Genomic DNA, 21,034 nt, shown 5'->3' with positions numbered 1-21,034 from the left:
GATTACCCAGACGCCCACCGACTCTCCGCCGCGCTCTTCGCAAACCCCCATATATTCCCTCAACTTCAGCTTACCTCGTGCTGCGGATGTACGGAAAGCCAAAGGCGAAATCTCCCAGATTCCCGCGCAAGCCCCACCCACTGACGCAGAGCTTCCGGCTCCCGCCCCCGCAGCCGCCCCACTTCCGCTGACGCCACAGGTCAGAGGTGACCGGCAAGATGTCGGCCGACGGGGCCCTGGGGCGGTCGCTGAGCGTAGCATCTTCGTGACAAGCCCGTCGCAGGCGGATAAAAGGACCCGAATCGGGGAAGCGAGTTTGAAGCGGGGGGCGGCGGATCGGACGCGGCCGGTCGCGGGCGCCGAGGGACCCCTGGCTGCGGGGCATGACTGTCGGGAGCGCGGGGGAGCGGGGAGCGAGAGGTGCCGGGGGCTGGTAATGCCCCGACGCCCCCCGGGAAGCGGGGAAGCCGCGCAGCCCAGCTCGGTGGGAGCGCTTCATGCCGCCTACTGGTTTAGAGCCCGCCAGAATGAACAGGAAGAAAGGAGACAAGGGCTTTGAAAGCCCAAGGCCGTATAAATTATAAGTATTTTTTTCATCTTCCTTTTTTCTTCTGGCTTTTATTTTTCCTTCTATTTTGTGATTGCTCGAAGCTGCCTTAGGGGGCCTGAGAAATGTAGTGGGAGACTGGAGCCCGCTCCCCCATGGAATGCTGTTTGTAGGACCCTATGAATGGTTTTCGGTGGCAGTGGTGTTGAACAGATTTAATATCCCCCTCTTTTTTTTTTTTTTTTTTTTTTTTCAGTTTTAATATCCCTTGCAGGTCAATAAGTGTTTTTCTTATGGTACCTAGTTGTGTTGTGTTTTGCTTTTTTTTTTTTTTTCCAAAGAAATCTGTTTTTGTGACTGTTGATAAAACCTGCAATTACCTTAATTAGCAAGATTGTAGAAGATAAGATTGTGAGCTGCTTAGAACCTCTTGTCTCTGTTTGGGTAGAATTATGTTTTTGTTTAATAATAGGATTTTTTTTTTTCTTTTTCCGTATACAACCCATCAGGTCGTCTGCATCAACAACATAAACTTCCAGAGAAAATCGGTTGTGGTAAGTGTATAGTCAACGATGATAAACAGTAACAAGTTCTGCCTTTACGATATTCAGGAACTTTCTTTCCAGGTGACTTATGTTTCAAGAATAGGTAAGATTTAGAATTCAGACCTGTGTGACTTCAGGGTGCATAGCCTTGCTGCTCTCCTGGCTGCCTCCTCAGATCTCCCTTCTCTCTCTCTCTCTCTCTCTCTCTCTCTCTCTATTTTGTTTCTGGGTTAACATTTTATTCTGTTTAATCTGTCGTGGAATATGGAAGTCTCTATTACCAAGCATTTTAGAATTGTGCATAAAACAAGAGTAAGCCCCATAGTGAACATTTTTTGTGGAAAAAAATTAAGGTTAGCACGCCCTCTGACTTAACTTGGCTGCTAAGAGGCCAGTTTTGTTTTCTGATTCACGGCTGACCTAGTTTAGGTGCGTCGTTGCTTTATAAAGGTTTAGGTGAGGTGTTTGGAATCTAGTAAACACCACCCTATCCTTTTGATATATTTAGATTGCATTTATAATCTCTTCTGGGGCAGTCCATGACTACCTAAGTACTTAATTTAGGGAGACCTGTATTAAATAGACAAAATCTTAGTGAACTGTCTTTGGTGTTTTTTTGTTTTGTTTTGTCTTTTTGCTGAACATCCCTCCGCAACTGTTATCCCTGTATGCATATGTTTACTTAAGATGGGCTGTATAGTGAAATAGAAAAGTAAACTACCGTAGGAATCACAGAATCCTTAAAGGTTCACTAAGTCCCATCTCCATATTTAAGGAATTTCTCTATCAATATTCCTTACATATGATTACAACTGACCCTTGAATAATGTAGGGGTTAGGGGTCCTGACCCCCTACACAGTCAAATATACGGGTATAGCTTTTGACTTCCCAGAAACTAACTTAGCTTCTAATAGCTTACTGTTGACCAGAAGTGTTACCAGTAACATGAAAAATTGCTTAATGCATATTTCGTCTGTTTATTATAGAATGTATTCTTGTAATGAAGTAAGGTAGAAAAAGAATGTGTTATTAAGAAAATTGTAAGGAAAATAAGTTTACAGTACCACCCTGTATTGGGAGAAAATCCACATATAAGTGGGCCTGTGCCGTTCAAGCCTGTGTTGTTCAGAGGTCAACTGTATTTACCTTGTACTTCATGGAAGGATACTTTAGGTGTGTTGTGTTGTATTAATTGGGTAGGGAAGATATGAGAAATAGAGAGTTTAGTTAAGAAGTTGCTGTAATAATCCTGGGGAGAAATGATGAAGCCTTGAATGAAGATAACTATATGAAAATGGTGTAGAAATAGAATTGACATGATTGGCTGAATTACAGTGAACCTTTATTGAGTACAGACTATGCATGAAACTTTTCCAAGGTTTTATATGTGTGACTTCACTAAATCTTTACAATAACTCCATGAAGTAGATACTGTTTTAATCCTTTTTTAAAAAATTGAAGCACCTGAAAGACTGGAGACTAAGTAACTTTCTTCAGGACATAAAGTTAGGAAGTGATGGAGCCATTTTTTAATTGAAGACCTCTAAGAGTCACCTGCAGCTCCTTTCTGTCTGCTGTTTCCCCTCTCCACGTCCTCTGTCCCGCCAAAATTATAGATGGAAAGAATTGCAGATGACTCTTACAAGAATGTTTGCAAGGAGTTGTGAATGATTTGGGAGTTTTCCACTAGAAAAATTGGTCGGATGGTGTATGGGTTAGGGTCCTAGAAGGAAGTAAATGGCATATTCATACAGATTAATTGAGGGAAAGTAGTAAGAGGACTATTTAGAACAAACAGGATTAAGAGAAGATATGGTGAGGCACACTAGGTTAGCAACAAGGAACAGTTACCACTTCTAAACCTGAAAGAACATAGGAAGGCAGAAGTTACTAGAGTATAGTAGACTATGGTAGCTTTAGGAAAGTGTCACCTTATAGAAGGTGTGGTCTTTGGTAGAAGAATGAAGTTACTGCCTCCCTCAGCTAGGCAGCAAGTATCCTGGAGGGATAAATGTAATGAACTCACTTTCCTTCTGCTCTCCAGTTTTCTCCTCAAGCTTCCCATTTGACCACCCCAACGGGAAGCTAAAGGGCTAGTGGCCAATTAATGTAACTCCTGTGGTGGAGAAGGAGGGGCAAAAGGAGAATATCTAGAACAGTCCACCTGTTTGCTCCCAAACCATCCTCTCTTGCTTTTTGTTGAGATGAAAAGCTAGTAGTCCCACACAGGGAATTTAACAAAGTCTTATCGACTATTCCAGAGGTCGGCAATGGCTGACTACGTATTTTTGTCACAGGTTTTATTGGAGCACAGCCAGCCACACCCATTTATTTATACATTGTCTAAAGTGCTTTGGAGCACTTTGGAATGCTCCAGAGTGGCAGAGTTGAGTACTTGTGACAGAGACTGTGTGGCCCACAAAGCCTATTTACTGTCTGACCCTTTGGGGAGTTTGCTAGTCCCTCACCTCATGAGTTCGTATGAAGATATGGCAGCTTAGCTCTATTCCTACCGAAAGTATTAGCTACCACCAGTATCTTTCATACAAAATAGTGGAAAGAAAAGTAGGTAAGAGAGTGTGTGGAACTTAATTGCTATAGCCCCTGCTTTCTTTAGCTGGTGTCAAGGCCAAAGTTGCTAAACACAGCTTCCTTGTTCTTCTACCTGTTCCATTTTTCCTTTTTCTTCTGCTGACATTTCTGTTGGTCTGACCCAGATCTTCATTTCTTTAGGATCTGTGTCCTTGCTTGTCCTGACCTGCCCTGGGTTGCAGTTTTCCATTGGTTGGGGCTATTAGTCAAGTGAGCCCTAAGAGGCATTCCATGAATTCCCTTGAACTGCAGATGTAAGTGTTGTCTACTGTATAAGCAGAACATGAGTTCCTGTTTGATAATTGGGATTTGTCCTTCCTGTTGCTATAATGACCTCTTTCTGTGCCTGATGGTTTGGTAGCATGAGTAACTGAAAGCGGTCAAGGGACAGTCTTAGTTTCCAATGTAATGGAACCATGACTGTGTGTCCTCATGGATATATTTTTCTACTGGCCAAACATACTGAATCCAAGGTTATAAAGACAGCAAAAATTCCTTCAGTGTTTTTTCGATACAATAGTGAGAACAGTCACTCCAACTTTCACCATCACAAATCTATTTTGGCTATGGAGAGATGACCCTATATACTGTCCACTTGTTAAAACAGCATTCTGTTGGAGGTCCCTCGATGCTGTAACTGAGCCTTCAGCAGTTGATCACGCCAGTGCTTCTGGATGATAGGGCACAAGATAAAATCAGTAAATTTTGTGCGTAAGATCCCATCACCACACTTCCCTGAACCTTAGTTAGAGGCATGTATGAGATACTACAATGATATATGAGATTTTCTGTAACTATGTTTAGGGAGGGAAAATCTAGAATATGTCTGCTCTTGTAAGGAAAAAGATGTTCTTGATGTGAGCTGTTTCATAGTTGTTCTCTTATCAAGTCACTGACTGGTCCCTCCAGTAAGTACGTTATTGGATGTTTAGTATGATCCTGTGCTGTTGGTAGTAGGCGCTTAGCAATGGTGGTAGCCAGATGGTCCTTGGTGGGGGGAGGACCATGTTGTTGGGCTCATGCATAGCCTCCATTCTGCCACTGTGACCACTTTGTATGTTGAGTAGAATGACAAGGGAAAGAGTCTGATCTCTACTTCACCTTGCCAGTTTATTTTTGAGGGTCTTTTCTGCGGTTATGTCCTCTGATGATCATTTATGTGATAACAACATGGGTATTTTCACATTGTACCTGCTCTGAGAAATCCATCTGTACACTTCTCTTACCATCTTCCTTTTAATTTATTTCTTATCAAGTTCCTAATTAACCCATTAGCAGTTGCCCATGTGTCAGTGTAGTTGTATACTTCAGGACATCTCTATTTCTACAAAGAATGTACAGCCAGATGTGTATTTCCCAATGTTTTGTCATCTGTAGGACTTTCTTCCTACCTCTTTCAGGGCCACATTTCAGTGACATTCTAATGGCAACTCCCATCCAGTTCCAGCTGGTGGTAGCATCCTGTGCACTTAGTCATAATTCAGTCTTGTGCTTTGTCCTGTTAACAGTATAGGGAACTCTCCATGATACCATAGGGATAGATTGAGGGAGAGGTAGAGAAGCAGTGAGAGGAAGTTTTACTAGATTCTGAACACCTGCTCGTGCTGTTGCCTGTGCTTTACGAATGTGCTTGGGCCTGGCTTAGATGTGTTATCTCCACCTTAAAGTGGAAAAATGCTGTACATGCCCAGTTTTATTTTTTAGAGCTTTATATTACTCTTCTTTTCATCATGGTCATTTCAGGGAACAGTCTTTGAGAGTCCCATGGTCATGTATTGAGTTCCTACTGAAGGGTCTAGTAGCAAACCAGTAGTTGCTTTGCAAATGGAATATAGTTGCTGACAGAAGAATTTGTGGCCTTCCTCTCAAACCTCAGGAATTTGCACTGTCATTCTATCAGAAAAAGCCAGATTCTGTAGAGCATCTGTCTGCCATGGACATTTCCAATTGCCATTGGATCTGCTGAGTCATAAGACCCAAGTGGCAGGGCAGCTTGAACTACAGCCTGGATCTGCTGTAGAACTTTTTAGTCTAGACCCCTCTCAAAGCTGACAACTTAATAGGTTACCTGGTAAGTGGTATGCCCAAATGTATATATTGCCTCTAGAATTCAAAGAAGCCCACCAAGTTTTGTGTCTCTTCCTCTTTCTCTCTACCTTGGTGGGTAGTACAAAATGAAGCAACTTATCCTTCATTTGAAATGTATATTTCTATATGCCTTAGAATACTGGAACCTGAGAAGCTTTATTTATGTGATAAGCCCCTGAACTTTCATGTGATTTTATTAAAGCTTTTGGAGAACTTGTTTCTTACCAGTGCAGTTAGCATAATGTTGTCAATATAACATACTAATATAATTCTTTATGGGCTATCTTGGAATCAAGGGACTTTTGGACTGTTTTGAGTAGGAGAGTTGATATAGCTTTTAGTTATTACATGAATGTGAAGGGGTTCTGCTCTTTTGAAGGCAACGTGTGTGTGTGTGTGTGTGTGTGTTTCTGATAAGAATTGGAAGCAAAAGGTATTTGCTTGATAATTAGTTGCAGTATTAGTTAACCAAGAGCTGTGCTGCTTTGCTGCAGTAGAAATACTACATCTGAAACTGTGGTTGTGATTGGCAGGTTTGTGATAATTCTAAAACCTCCTTGACTTTTGTATTGGCCAAATACTTGAATTAAATGAAGATGTAGTAGGCATCTTTGAAATATCTGTTGGCACTAATCTCTGCAGTTCCCCAAGGGGTGTTAAGTTGCTTTGATTTATTATCTTAGCCCTTCCATAATAGTCCTTGCTGTGCTGGTTAGAGAACAAGTATAGGGATTTGTCAGTTACTAAAATATATACTATATGTTCTGGGGCTGGGAAAATAAGCTGAAATAGCCGTGGGCTGTTACTCCCTTTAGTATTTGACCTCTGAAGACTTCCAGTATGATTAGTAGACTGTGGTAAGGTTTTGGGACCCCAGGAATTATCATTTCAGAAGCAAGATATGAGATACCTCCAGGAAGAGGGCAAAAATTAATTCATTTGAATGTGACATAGATACCAAGGTTTAAGGAATGATATGTGAGTTTTGAACATGGTTTATAGGCACAGGAAAAAATCCTGTAGGAAGGAGGTATTATAATTATAGGAGAGGATAATTAATAGAGTGGGATTTTTGAGGATACTGTCGAGTATGGCCTCCAATGGACCAGTGGAAGGGTCAGTTTTGAACAGTAGGGAAAAATAGTTATATGTAGCAGGAGGGCAAAAGGTGGGTTAGAAATGAAGAGTATGACCTTCAATGAATGTTGGGGAATTTGGAAGATACTGATGAAGAGAAATAGCGGGTGGCGGACCTGTATGGCATGAACACTAAGGAAAAGAAGTGGAAAAGAATAATAACATTTCTTAGGCATTTATTAGATGTCCACTATGATTTTCTATATATTGAAGTGCTCGGTTGTCATATCACCAAACGGGAGGTAGTGTCATTATTCTGCTTTACAGATGAGGAAAAGAAAAGTAGAGTAACTAACCCAAGATCATACAGTCATTAAGTGGTAGAGTTTGGATTTGAATGCAGGCAGTTTACCTCCAGAAAACATTCATTTAATGAGGACATTATATTGCCTGGCTCTTATAGCATATGCTATCTAAAATGCTATGAATGATCTAGAGTAGCAATTGATACCAGGAAGTCTCCCATAATTGTTTTCCCCTCCCATAATTTATACTGAATGAAAGAATAAGTAATTCTTGTCAAAGGGATTCAAGATATATTTTATCTAAGGGTAGAAGGTAGAGGAGTTCTTGAAAAAGTTGAATGGTGCAGGGGAGGTTGTTTAGAACAGTATAGGAAGATGGTCAGCTGTCAAGTGGTTGGGAGGGAACAAGGAGCAAAAAGGAGAAGAGACTTGGATGAGAGCTTAGGTGACCAGGGGGCCTTGCAGTAGTGCCAGTGGTCAGAGATGACCAGGACTGGAGGCTTGTGGAAGTTAATGGATCTGAATGTTGGAGTCAAGTATAGGTTAGGGCTCTAGGTGGTGTCAGAGACCTGATGATTTAAGGAGACTGGGTTTTCCCTATCTTCATGAAATACCACACTTCATTCACTGTTCTGTCATTGTTAACCTTAGTCTAGAAAGCCAAATCCTGTTCTTATGTCCCACTCATGTAGTTAACTATTGACTTAAAGCACTTACCATAATCTTTTCTATTATAGTTCAAGTTTGCTGTTGTCTTGATTCTGTTTGCTGTCTTTGAGCTAATCTAAGTTTGTTTATATGAATTGGTCATTGGATTGCTGATAGGCTAATTAAGAGAATTTTGGTCTTTTCTTGTTCAATTGCTAATAGTTTACACCTTTAAACAACTTTCATCAGCATTTTGGCTTCTCTTTCTTTTCTCATTTGCTATCATGTAGGTCTGTGTAGGTGTATAATTTAAGGATGTATAGCTCTTCATATTTGAGAATTAGAGGGAATGGGGCTGCAGAATATCTAGACTTTTGAGCAGTTGTGCTGAATGTTATAAAAAAATTCTTGGATATTACTTAAAGCCTTGTACTAAAAATAGCACAATAGGACTCCATTGGAGTCATTTAGATGTGGGTTTGAATGTCAGTTCTCCACTTACTAATTACTAATTTTCTTAACTTCGTTAACTTATTTATGAAGAGTATAAATACTTTTTTCAGTTGTTAGTGGGATTAGAGGGAACATAGGAAAGTATCCAGCATAGTGTCTGGCATATAGTAGTGCTCACTAAATAATAGCCATTATAATTATTATACTTTAGTTCCCTATGGTTGCTGCCACATTTCATCTTAGCTATTCCCATTGCAGCTTCTGAAATTTTCCTGCTTACTCTGCAGCCCCTGAAATGCTGCTGCTTCATGCATGACTTCTCATATTTCACATTGGAGTACATCAGGTTTTTACCCATGAGAGTAAAATCACTGAACTTATATGATGTGTTCAGTTGGCCCATCTTTCCCATTTGATTCTCATTTTGGAGGGCCATGTTCTTTCACTCACCAACCTGGTTTTGGTTCTCTTTCTGCTCTATTATTTTTTTTTTTCTTCTTTCTTCCCTGTTTGAGTTCCAGTCTGTCTAGAAATTCTTGTATTTGAGAATAGTGAGTCCTTTTACTTTTCTTCTAGCAGAAGGTCTCATTTTCACTGATAGTGAATATGAATTACCAAGAAGTTAAAGTATACATAATTCACACTTGTTCATTCATTAGGACAATAATGTTTGAAATGAAGATACTTGGAGAGCTCTTATGTGTATGTAGCTATTTGGGATTCTGTCTCTGAAGTGTAGTATAAATGGTAGAAATAATTATGTATGTAAATATAAGTAGTAGAAATAAAAATACATATTTTCTAAAACCTACCAATCTTAATTATAATGAAGTTATTATTCTTTATCTTTGCAGGGATTCGTGGAACTGACTATATTTCCAACAGTTGCAAACTTGAATAGAATCAAGTTGAACAGCAAACAGTGTAGAATATACCGAGTAAGGATCAATGATTTAGAAGCTGCTTTTATTTATAATGACCCAACTTTGGAAGTCTGTCACAATGAATCAAAACAGTAAGTTTTGTACTTTAAAAGTTAATATTTCTAATAGCTATATGTTCCCCATATTATTGGATTAATTTTTTAACAGATTTTTCTTAGATTATTATTGGACTCTGAATCCCAATTTTTTTCCTAATTGTAATTTCTCTTACCACTCTGCACACTTGGTTCAAGAAATTTTACTAGCTCTGCCCAACAAAGGAAACGAAGTTTCCTTTCTTCAAACTAGTTTTAAAGAAGTATTACCTGAGAATTTTAAATAATTTTTTTCACCATTTTCCTACTTTTAATGTCTTTTAAAAAAATACTTCATAAATATTACATGTGATCTTCAGTAGGCCGGGTGGTTGCTATAATCCGTAGACCAGAGACTACTTTAAAATATTTATAAAATATTTTGACTGCTTTAGAATATCATGCAAAAATACTGTGTCTTAAATATCTCTTTCCTTCACTTTAAATACTGAACCTATTGAGGTTACGTCTGTTTTCTTTTTTGTTTTGTTTTTTTGTTTTTTTAGTAAACATGTTGTGATCAGTTTTTTGGTTTTTTTTCATTTAAATATTTTGTCTCTACCACGTATGATATGCTTCACTTTCTATCATTTTTATGGTCAGGTAATATCCCATTTACTTAGTAGTCTGCAGTTTGCATGATTGTTTCGAGTTGTTTGGCATTTGTATAATTTCCAGCTTTTGATGTCATAAGTAATGTTGAGTGAATATTTTGGCACAGATAAGTTTATTCTTCTTTGAATTATTTCCTTGGGCAAATGGGATTACTTATTATTTTTAAGGCTTTTCTTAGTATTACTTGAGTGTGCCCAGTAACATTTGTATTAATTTAAGTACTGTCAGCCACATTTGAGGGCACTTGTCTTTCCAAAGATTAGATTTGGATTGTATCATGATTCGCTATTTTGGGGTGCATTGCCAAAATTTCATTATAACTTGTTTTTAGTCGAGATGGTATATTAGCTTGTCTGGATGCCATAAGGCAGCAATTCTCAAAGTGTGATTTCCAGACAGGCAGCATCAGCATCACCTGGAAACTTGTTAGAAAAAAAATTAGCTAAAAACAGAGGGGAAGGCAAGCCATCAAAGACTCTTAACAATAGGAAACAAACTGAGGGGTTGCTAGAGGGGAGGTGGTGGCGGGGTGGGATGTTAAGGGGACACGTGTTGTAGTGAGCACTTGCAAGTGATGACATGCAAGTGATGACACTAAATTCTCCTGAAACTAATACCGCAGTATATGTTAACTAACTAGAATTTAAATAAAATCTTGAAAGAAAAAAAAAAAGACAAATGCAGATTCCCATGCTTTGGCTTAGATCTGCTGAATCAGAAACTCGGGATATATATAGTCCTGCAATTTATGTTTTAACTAGTGTGCCAGGTGATTCTGACTGAGGCTAATGCCTAAGAACATCACCTTAAGGGATTAGAAGGGTTGAGAAAGGAGGCTTATCTTTAGACATTTTATTTGGTTTGAATTATCGTTGGTTCAGAATCTTTCAGACTTAGAGAAGAAAAAAGGGAATGCTGTTGGAAAAATTCAGGGAATCTCTGAATCGCTCCCATAAATTCCCATTTGATAAAGAGGAGTTGTTGAAATTACATTGCTTTTTCAGCCACACTTGTAGAACTTACATGAAAACACTTATTATGAAATCATTTGCATCTTTTTTCCCTCAGAAAAAAAAAAGAAAGACCTGTCTTTGAAGTAGCAAATATACACCACTAATGAATGGAAAAGGAACCTGTAAAAGGGTAGGGATGCCATTGCCTTCCTAGAGTCCAGAGAACTACCCAGTTAACACTAGAACTATGCATTTGATAACAGGGTAAGAAGCCTCTCCATCTGCCAGTAACAAAACAGTGTTTACACATCTGCTGTACCAGTTGTTGCTGCTCAGGTCTCAGAGAATATAATCTGTGATGGTGCAATGACAGGAACAATGGACTCTACATCTGTTGAGGAAGCCAGCTTTACTCTTGCCATGTTTGTTTTGAGGTCATTATATCCCCTAAAATTTTTCTGTAGTGATAGGGAAGATCTTCATCACTTATAGCATTGTAAAGAAAGGAAAGAGGAAGTTGTAAAGGGGAATCTTTTCAAAGGTTAGGTTAGGAAATTGAGAAAGAAAGAATATAATCTTTTCAGTTAGAACCAGAGCTCTGTTAGCCATGATCACTTAGCAAATCCTTGCTCACTACCCCTGCTTTACTACCAAGCTCTAGAATTTTGATTGCTTTTTAAGAGAGAGAACATTAGTTATTTTTTGCTGGTTTTTATTTGATTTGTTAAAAAAAAAAAAGGATTTGAGATCCAAGATGGCGGCCAGCAGGAGGCTGATGAAGGAGCTTGAAGAAATCCGCAAATGTGGAATGAAAAACTTCCGTAACATCCAGGTTGATGAAGCTAATTTATTGACTTGGCAAGGGCTTATTGTTCCTGACAACCCTCCATATGATAAGGGGGCCTTCAGAATCAAAATCAACTTTCCAGCAGAGTACCCATTCAAACCACTGAAGATCATATTTATTTATTTCTTTATTTATTTTTAAATTTATTATTATTATTATTTATTTATGATAGTCACAGAGAGAGAGAGAGGCAGAGACATAGGCAGAGGGAGAAGCAGGCTCCATGCACCGGGAGCCCGACATGGGACTCGATCCCGGGTCTCCAGGATCGCGCCCTGGGCCAAAGGCAGGTGCCAAACCGCTGCGCCACCCAGGGATCCCTGAAGATCATATTTAAAACAGAGATCTATCACCGGAACATTGATGAAAAGGGGCAGGTCTGTCTGCCAGTAATTAGTGCTGAAAACTGGAAGCCAGCAACCAAAACCGACCAAGTAATCCAGTTCCTCATAGCACTGGTGAACGACCCCCAGCCCAAGCACCCACTTCGGGCTGACCTAGCTGAAGAATACTCTTAAGGACCATAAAAAATTCTGTAAGAATGCTGAAGAGTTTACAAAGAAATACGGGGAGAAGCGACCTGTGGACTAAACTCTGCCACCACGGATTCCAGCGAGCGTGAGCGGAGACCCCTGGTGTTTGCTTGTGGCAGTTACTAACTTTCTACAGTTTTCTTAATCAAAAGCGGTCTAGGTAACCTGTAAAGAAAGGATTAAAAATTTAAGATGTTCTAAAAAAAAGGAAAAAAAGGATTTGAGATTAGTTTTAGAATTTTGTTAGACAACACTTTTAAAAAGTAGCTAATCAAATTAGCATGAAGATTAAAAAAAAGCATGGGAGAGTGGGCACATGCTGTTAAGAACTATAAGAAAACTGTAGATTTAGGTTTGGTGTTTCTGGTTGCCATACCAAAGAGAAACACTATCGTTTTTTGTTTTTTGTTTTTTACACTATCGTTTTTATACAATTGATAAGACACAAGATAGAAGCATACCAATTATCCAGAAGAAATACTGCTTTCCTTAGAAGTTAGAGGTGAAAAATGTCTGTCCTAGATGACATTATTTTTAGAGAACTTTGGGAAAGGCAGATAGTTAAGGTCTTTAGTGTGTCCCTAGATACTTCTCTTACTGTTGTTTCTAAAGTCACTTTCTTTTGTAAACCAATAAACTTCACACTAAAGCTGAAACAAATTGGGTATAGCAGTTTGAAATTGAAAATTAAATTCTGTGATAAAATTTGATCTTTAGTATCTACAAGAATGCCCTAACATCCAAATAAGTAATACACTACTTCTTCATATTTTCTTCTTTGTTTTAAAGTTAAGGTGCCAGCCAGGCCCTCCTATTTTTAATGGAAAAAGTGTGCTTACCTTGGTTGAAATTCAGTACCTTTGAACTGTAGGGGGAATGTAAGGAAGGGAAACATTTAGATAAGAAACTGAAAGACATTTCTACCTATTTTACCCAACTAAATGTTAGCTGAACTGTTAGTTACCTGTGCTAGCAATTAAAAATCCTATTAGGTAACATCGATAAGGCACATGCTTGATTTCTCTCTCTCTCTCTCTCTCTCTCGGCTTACTGTCTGCCAGTAAAATAATTACAGCACTTTCTCTAAATCTTATGTTTGAATCTTATATATTGTTGATAAAGTATAGTTTGCCATGCAAGATCTATGGCTTTTTGGTTCACTTTTGTCCTCTTTTTTTTTTTTTTTAATTTTTTTTTTTTTTATTTTTTGCTGTATTGTCTCTTCTTAGAGTAAAATAAATATAAACTTTGCCAGAGAAGCTGTTTCTGTGGACTATAGTAGTTGACATCTCTTTCCTTTGTTTCTTTTTCTTCCCTAGATAGGCTTTGCCACTTTGAGAAGATACTTTTTATTTTGCTTGAAAAACTTCAGTGTTCCAGGTTCCAAGAATCAGTTTGATTCCTGTCTGCTATGTTCATTTTGGCAGGGAATGGCAGTAGAAATGACCACTCTAGAGATATAAATGAAGTAACTGTTGAGTGATTAGAATGATTTTTAGAGTAATTGGAGTTGATTTTTTTCTTAATTGTTATTTTTTAATTTTATTTTTTGCTATTTTTTAAAAAAGATTTTGTAGATTCTTTATTTTAATACAGGCTTCTACTACATAGAGATTTTAAATGTTGTTATTTTACTAATATTCACAGAGTAGAAATAGGTGATTCCTGCTTCTGATTATGGTTAAGTAAGCTTTGTATTAAGATAGTTGTATATTTTAACTCAACCACAGTGCCTCACTGCCTGTTCTTAGTAGTACTGCTTGGGATCAAGTTGTGGTAGTTAGAGGAACATTGAAGTTCATTTAGTCAGAACTTTAAGTATTTTTCCTATACTACTTCACCTTCTGCTTGAATGCTTCTAGCTCTGGAGAGCTCACTATATTTTAAAGCACTCTTTTCATTATTTTTGAATGCTAGCAAGTTCTTTATTACATCAGACTATAGTTTGTTTTGGTAGAATATTCACAAACTTATCCGTTTAAATATTATTATATCCTAATTAAATATTGTTTTCCTCTAAATTTTCTCTTTTCTAGTCTACAGAATCTTAATACTTCCAACCCTTCCCAAATTTGTTAGCATTCCCACCCTCTGAATATTCTCTGGCTTGGCATTGTTTTTTCTTAAATGAAGTAGCCCTGAAATTAGAAATAGTCCTTCCTTTTTGGATTAATTGATAGATGCATAGCAGTAGAGTCATTTTGTCTTTATCTGTATTCAGTATTTATGTAGCTTGAAATACATTAGCCTTTCACCACACGGCTGCTTTGTTTTGTTTTGATTCGATTTTTTTCTTCAAATGTTTATTTAAATAACATATAGTGTAATATTGATTTCAAGAATAGCATTTAGTGATTCATCACTTGCATAGAACACCCAGTGCTCGTCATAACAAGTGCCCTCCTTAATACTGAACACCCATTTAGCCCATTCCCCCACACACCTCCCTCCATCAACCCTCAGTTAATGTTCTGTTTTTAGGTCTCTTACCGTTTGCTTCCCTCTTATTCTGTTTTTTCTCCCGTTCCCATATATTCATCTGTTTTGTTTCCTGAATTCCACATAAGAGTGAAATCATCCAGTATTTGTCTTTCTGTGACTTATTTCACTTACCATAATATGCTCTAACTCCATCCATGTTGTTGTAAATGGCAAGATTTCATTCTTTTTCTTTATATATATAGATATCTATTTATCTATCTATATATATCTACTACATCTTTATCCCTTCATCAGCTGATGGACACTTGGACTCTTTCCATAATTTGGCTATTGTTGATTATGCTGCTATAAGTATTGGGGTGCATATACCCCTTCAAATCTAGTAGTGCAATTGCGGGATCATAGGATAGTTCTATTTTTAACTTTTTGAGGCACCTTTATACTGTCTTCCAGAGTAGCTGCACCAGCTTGCATTCCACCAACAGTTAAGAGGGTTCCCTTTTTTCTGTATTCTGACTGACATATTGTTTTCTGTGTTGTTAATTTTAGACAATTGGCTACTTTGAGTAGTTCATTCAAGTTTGAGCTTGAGTGAAATGCCCTAGACTTTTTCATAGAAAAACCTGTTCAGGTACAGTTTTCTCCAAGCAACCTTACTTCACACTATCATATCAAATATTGTTTTGATTATTTTTAAGAAGTAGTCTTTATTAACTTGAGAATTGGTTTCATTTTTGGAAAATGGCTTTTCCTGCTGGCTTTTCTTTCTTTTTTTTTCCTGTGTGCAAACTATCAAAACCAAAGACAAGAGAAACCAAGTATTGACATGAATGTAGAGTAACTAGAGCTTTCAAACACGGCTAATAGAAATGTAAATTGAGTTGAATATATGCATACTCTGATTAATGTAGGTCTTATTTGTAGGTATGTACTCAATAAAAATGTGTTCATATGTTCACCAAAAAAATGTGTACAGAAATGTTCACAGTAGCATTTGTAATAGTCAAAACTGGAAATTACCTGAAGACTCATCAGTGGTAGAGATAGATTGTGATATGTTTTCACACCATTGGAATTCTAAACAGTAACAAGAATGAATGACCAATAGCTATATGCAGTAATATGTCTGGATCTCACAGATATGACATTAAGTAAAAGAAGTCCAACACAAGAAAATGTCTATTAAGTTGTTAATCTGTTACTTTAGTTGTCAGAATGACACACTTGGTGGTGGGGGGTGGGGCTTGATTAGTGATTATAGGAGGGCTGGGCTTCTGAGAGACTGGTAAAGTTATGTTTTTGCTCTGCATACTGGCTGCTTTTGTTCTGTGAAAATTTGTTAAGCTGTATATTTAGAGCATATATATTTTTCTGATGTGTATTGTACTTCCATGATTTTTTTTTTAAATAGAGAAAAAGTTCACAAATAATTGAATCCTCAGTTTTGTAAAATCTGCACCCATAGTTTTAAGAAGTATATGTTATTGACAAAGAATTACCAAATTATTTCAATATAAATGTTTATAATAGGTTTTTGGAGAAAATTCTTTTGATTACCTTTAATTTACTAGTTTTTCAGTATCATACAACATTACTTGTTTCTTTAAGCTTTGAGGGAGGGGATGGGGATTGGGAACTGAAAGTTGAGGATAGTGGTGGTTATAGGGCAAGGACATACTAATATTTTGCAGTCATTATTATTCTGAAAATTGAAAACACTATAATCTTGCCCTGTGATTTTTGGCTTTAATAAGGTTATTCTGAAAAGAGACAGATTTGATTCATATTATGAAAAGAAACACTGAAATCCAAACCATGAGAAGATTGTTCCTCAAAACTGACTTTCCAGTAGATTCCACTTACAATGACTCACCATTTTATTTGGACCACTTTACCTCTTCTCAGGAAATGAGGAGATTAAGTGAGAATAATTTCCCATAAAAAAACTGAGTGGCCTAATAGGTAATGTTTAAATTTGGCTTTTTATGTAATGATTGTCTTTTATTTTTTTAATTTTACAGAAAACTGGGAGGAAATTACAGGTTTCTTCAGCTATCTTTCATGTTTCTGAAATTTTATTAAAAAGAAATTTTAGTCTATGGATGTACAGAGTAGCCTTTAAAATTAGATGGTATGTTAACTAAGCACTGGCAAGAATGTGGAGTAACTGGCACTTGGGAATGTGGAATGGTATAACCATTCTGGAAAACAGTTTGGCATATTCTTATAAAGCTAAACGTATCTTACCATCTGATTCAGCAGTCCCACTCTTGGGTATTTGTACTACAAAAATGAAAATTAAATTCACATTAAAAATACACAGTTATTCATAGTAGTTTTATTAGTGATAGCCAAAAGCTAGAAACAACCCACATTGTTCTTCAGTGGCTGAATGAATAAACAATAAATAATCTGAGGTCCAGTCTATATACAGTGGAATACTATTCAGTGTGCAGAGGAAGAAACTATTGATACATGTAATGCCTGAGAAGAATTTCAAAGGCGTACTGAGTAAGACAAGCCAGCCTCACAAGATTGCTTTCTGTATGACTCCCATTTATTTGACACAAGGCATCATAGCACAAGGGACTGTTTAGGGTAATGGACCTGTTCTGCATCCTTATTGTGGTGGTGGTTACACATGTGTAAGAATTTATAGAATTATATACCAAAGGAAAAAGAATTATTTGTGCTGTATAATAATTTTAAAAAAAAAATAGATGGTATGTGAAAACAAGAGTTGTTCATTTTTATTGTGGTCCTGTGGCTTTTACACATTTTACATATTTATCTAACAGGAAGAAATAGTTGAAATTATTGAGAAGTCTAAGTGCTTCTAGAATCTTATGTTGTGTAGTTAAAGGCTATAGTTACTACATCTTTCTAGTTAGTAGAGAGATAGAAATGGAAGGAGAATGGCCTCTGTCGGGTTCAGGGTGTATAACTTTGTTTTCTTTAATGGCTTTTCCCATTTTATTTTTCCTGTAATCAGTCTGTACAGTGAATGTACTCAATGAATTACCTGATATGTTCAATACTTTATTATAAGATGGGCTTTGTGTTAGATGATTTTGCTCCATGGGAGGCTAATGTAAGTGTACTGAGCACATTTATGGTAGGCTAGGCTAAGCTATGATATTTTGGTAGGTTAGGTGTATTAGATGCATTTCAACTTAGAATATTTTCAATTTATGAGTTTACTGGGATACAATTCCATTGTAAGTGGAGGGAGGTCTGTTTTTATATATATATACATACACACACATGTAAATTGTTTGTAATGGGCAGCCCGGGTGGCTCAGTGGTTTAGCGCCGCCTTCAGCCCAGGGCCTGATCCTGGAGACCCGGGATCGAGTCCCACGTCAGGCTCCCTGCATGGAACCTGCTTCTCCCTCTGCCTGTGTCTCTGCCTCTCTCTCTTTCTGTGTGTCTCTCATGAATAAATAAATGAAAATCTTTAAAAAATTAAAATAAGAAAAATAAATTGTGAAATAAAATTAGAAATTGGATGGGAACGACGTTTTAATATTTCATAAGACATCTGTGTGTTGTTTTCCTCTAATGGGAAATAAGGCCAAGTAACTCTTAAATGATTGAGTAGCCCCCTGGCATATAGGAGATACAACAGTGAAGCAGCCAAAAGTTTCCCTCCTTCCTTAAGCTTATATTGTCAGGCACTGGGGTGTGAAGGTAAGTAGTATTACATTTTGAGGACTTGATACCCATTCTCACTTGTTTTAAACATTGTAAGTTCTGTCAGATTGTAGAGCTTGAATCCAATAAAATTTTTGCCAGATTGATGAAGAATAATTATTTCTTCAATTCTACATATATTGTTCTCACTTCTATCATGAAAGTATAGTGGCTTTAGCATTCCAAAACTAATGAAGGATATGGTAATCATAATAATCCCATAGCTTTGCCAAATAGACTATATGTGACATTGTATTTATAATTTAATAGGTTTTGTCATGGTGGGTAGAGTAATAGTTACTTGGCTAAAAAGTATTCTCATAAAATGATATACTTAACAAATGCTACCAAATATTTAAGAAAATATTTGGTGAAATGTTTGGTTTATTATTAAAACAGGCTCTTTTTGTATTTTCCAGGAGAAATCTTAATTATTTTTCCAATGCTTATGCAGCTGCAGTTAGTGCTGTGGATCCTGACGCAGGAAATGGAGAACTTTGCATAAAGGTTCCATCAGAGTTATGGAAACATGTTGATGGTAAAATACAAAAAATATATTGACTGTAAAATCATGTTAGACTCAGTGACTGAACTTTCACATGAAAATTAATGATGCCATAATTACAAATTAATAAGTTGAAATATACAGAAATTGGAAACTTTTTTCTTAAGGATTACTGGTTAATAGGAAAATAGCAATTAAGGGCTGTGACAAAAAACCTATTCACTGTTGTTTTTAAAGTTGATAGTTAAAAAAAGAATTGGATGGATGGAATAATTTGTCAAGAATTAAGATTGCATGAGTGTCAAAGCAGTTTAGAATTACAGCATTTCATAGCAGGAAGAATCCTAAAAAATCACCTGGTTCAATTCCTTCCTTTTACAGAAGAGTAATCTGAAGTCCAGACAGTGAGTGAACTATTGAAGGTCACTGATAAGTAGTTGAGTCAATGCTAGAACATAGGGTTCTGTGGTCTGCACTTTTGAGCACACTCTTATTATATCTAAATCATTTTCTTTTGTATAAAGTCACAGCTATTATAATTACTATATATAACTTACCTCTTTTATTTAGCCTATAACCAGATGAAGAAGTAAACTTTTTTCTTTTTAATAGTTTGTATGTTTGGCCAGGGGTTTCTTGAGGGGGGTTGCCCAATTAGACGGCTATCGTTTCGTGTTCAGAAATTGGAGCTCGTATGGTTGTAGTGCTTTGAGGGAAATTAAAAAGAAACCTTTTAATTTTATGAAAGCAACATATATGCGTTAGGTAGATATCAAAGATAATATAATAAATAATGGATTATGTAAATTCCCAGGTAGCTTTTCCTACTCACCCCCTACTTCTACTCCCCAAAGTCAACTAGGGTTAATAATCTGGGGGGCTTTTTAGGTCCTTATTTTTCAAGTTTTGCATTGGATTTAGTTTTGAACTTTTTTCTTTAGGCAGTATAACATTATCAGAAATGTTGAGATGAGGATATGGCATGACCTGAGCCATATTTTGGGAGAATGCAGCTAGCAGTGCTAGAATTGAGTGGAAGTAAGGACATCAGTAGAGGCGGGCTCTTGAGTTAGTTTAGGTGGAGAGAAGGTGAGAGCCTAAACTAGGGTAAGTAGTGTAGTTTTTCGCATAAAACTGATTCGATTCCCATTTTATGTTTAGTGTAAGTCTTTGCCCTTATTATATAGACTGCTGTTACTTAATTATATATTTACATATCAATGTATGTATATATTTATTTGTTGCAGAATTAAAGGTCCTAAAGATACACATCAATTTTTCTTTGGATCAGCCAAAAGGAGGTCTTCATTTTGTGGTACCCAGTGTTGAGGGAAGTATGGCAGAGAGAGGTGCTCATGTTTTCTCTTGTGGGTATCAAAATTCCACAAGGTAGATTACTCTTATATATTTCAGTTAATTTCCTTTTTCAGTTGCATTTTTTCTGTGTATACACAATACATATGTTTAGTGTAAAATGGGAAGTATGAATTTGATCCTCAAATTTACCTCTTCTGAATCTTTTCCGCTAGTCGTTCCTCTTAGTTCTGTCTTCCCTTTTCTCTTTCCTTCTCAAAAAAGAGACTGTTCTAAAATCATCTCAATTCTTTATTTTTTAACTTTATACTGATGTAAAATAACATACAGAAAATTATACAAATTGTAAATAATAGTGAATTTTCACTAGTGAAATTAGTGAACAAACCTGTGTAATTCACATTCAAATCAAGAAAAAGAACATTACCAGCATTGTAGATCCCCCCTCATACCCACTTCAATTCACTACTTGCCCACCTAATGTCCTCCTGCCCAAGGTTAACCACTATTCTGATTTCTAAAATAGCATAGCTTGACACCTGCTTTTGAACTTTATATAAATGGAAGTGTCTGCATTATGCTCTTGATATCTGTCTTTTTCTGTTCAACACTATGGTAGTTAAGATTTACTTTCATTGTTGTGTATAATTGTAGTTTGTGTTCAAAGCTCAATAGCTCACTGTATGTTACTGAATTATGTGCATTCTCTTCAGATTGTTTTTAGTGATCCTCAGATTATTAACTCCTTCAAGTCAGGGATGATGTCTTAGACTTCTTTGTGTTGCAATATCAGATACATACTCTAGCAGGTAGTAAAATCTGATCTTGATAGAAAGGGGAATAGAAATTTTATGTCTG

At 36.9% G+C, this 21,034-nt stretch overlaps 1 protein-coding gene across 4 annotated transcripts in view; it reads left to right on the top strand.

The window, feature by feature from the left end:
- Window positions 1–451: 451 nt before the first annotated feature.
- The window catches only part of TAF2 (TATA-box binding protein associated factor 2), a 98,425-nt gene continuing 77,842 nt past the window's right edge, over window positions 452–21,034 (top strand). For all 4 annotated transcript variants that reach the window (XM_038555408.1, XM_038555409.1, XM_038555407.1 and 1 more), the window contains exons 1-5: window positions 452–580; window positions 1,047–1,101; window positions 9,111–9,271; window positions 18,777–18,895; window positions 20,110–20,251. In XM_038555408.1, coding sequence (XP_038411336.1) covers window positions 498–580; window positions 1,047–1,101; window positions 9,111–9,271; window positions 18,777–18,895; window positions 20,110–20,251 — 560 coding nt within the window. In that variant the 5' untranslated portion in view covers window positions 452–497. The remainder of the gene's footprint in view (window positions 581–1,046; window positions 1,102–9,110; window positions 9,272–18,776; window positions 18,896–20,109; window positions 20,252–21,034) is intronic.

The sequence above is a fragment of the Canis lupus genome, chromosome 13 (genome assembly GCF_011100685.1).
Source record: "Canis lupus familiaris isolate Mischka breed German Shepherd chromosome 13, alternate assembly UU_Cfam_GSD_1.0, whole genome shotgun sequence".
Lineage (NCBI taxonomy): Eukaryota > Metazoa > Chordata > Mammalia > Carnivora > Canidae > Canis > Canis lupus.
This window is presented reverse-complemented; position numbering and strand designations above follow the sequence as displayed.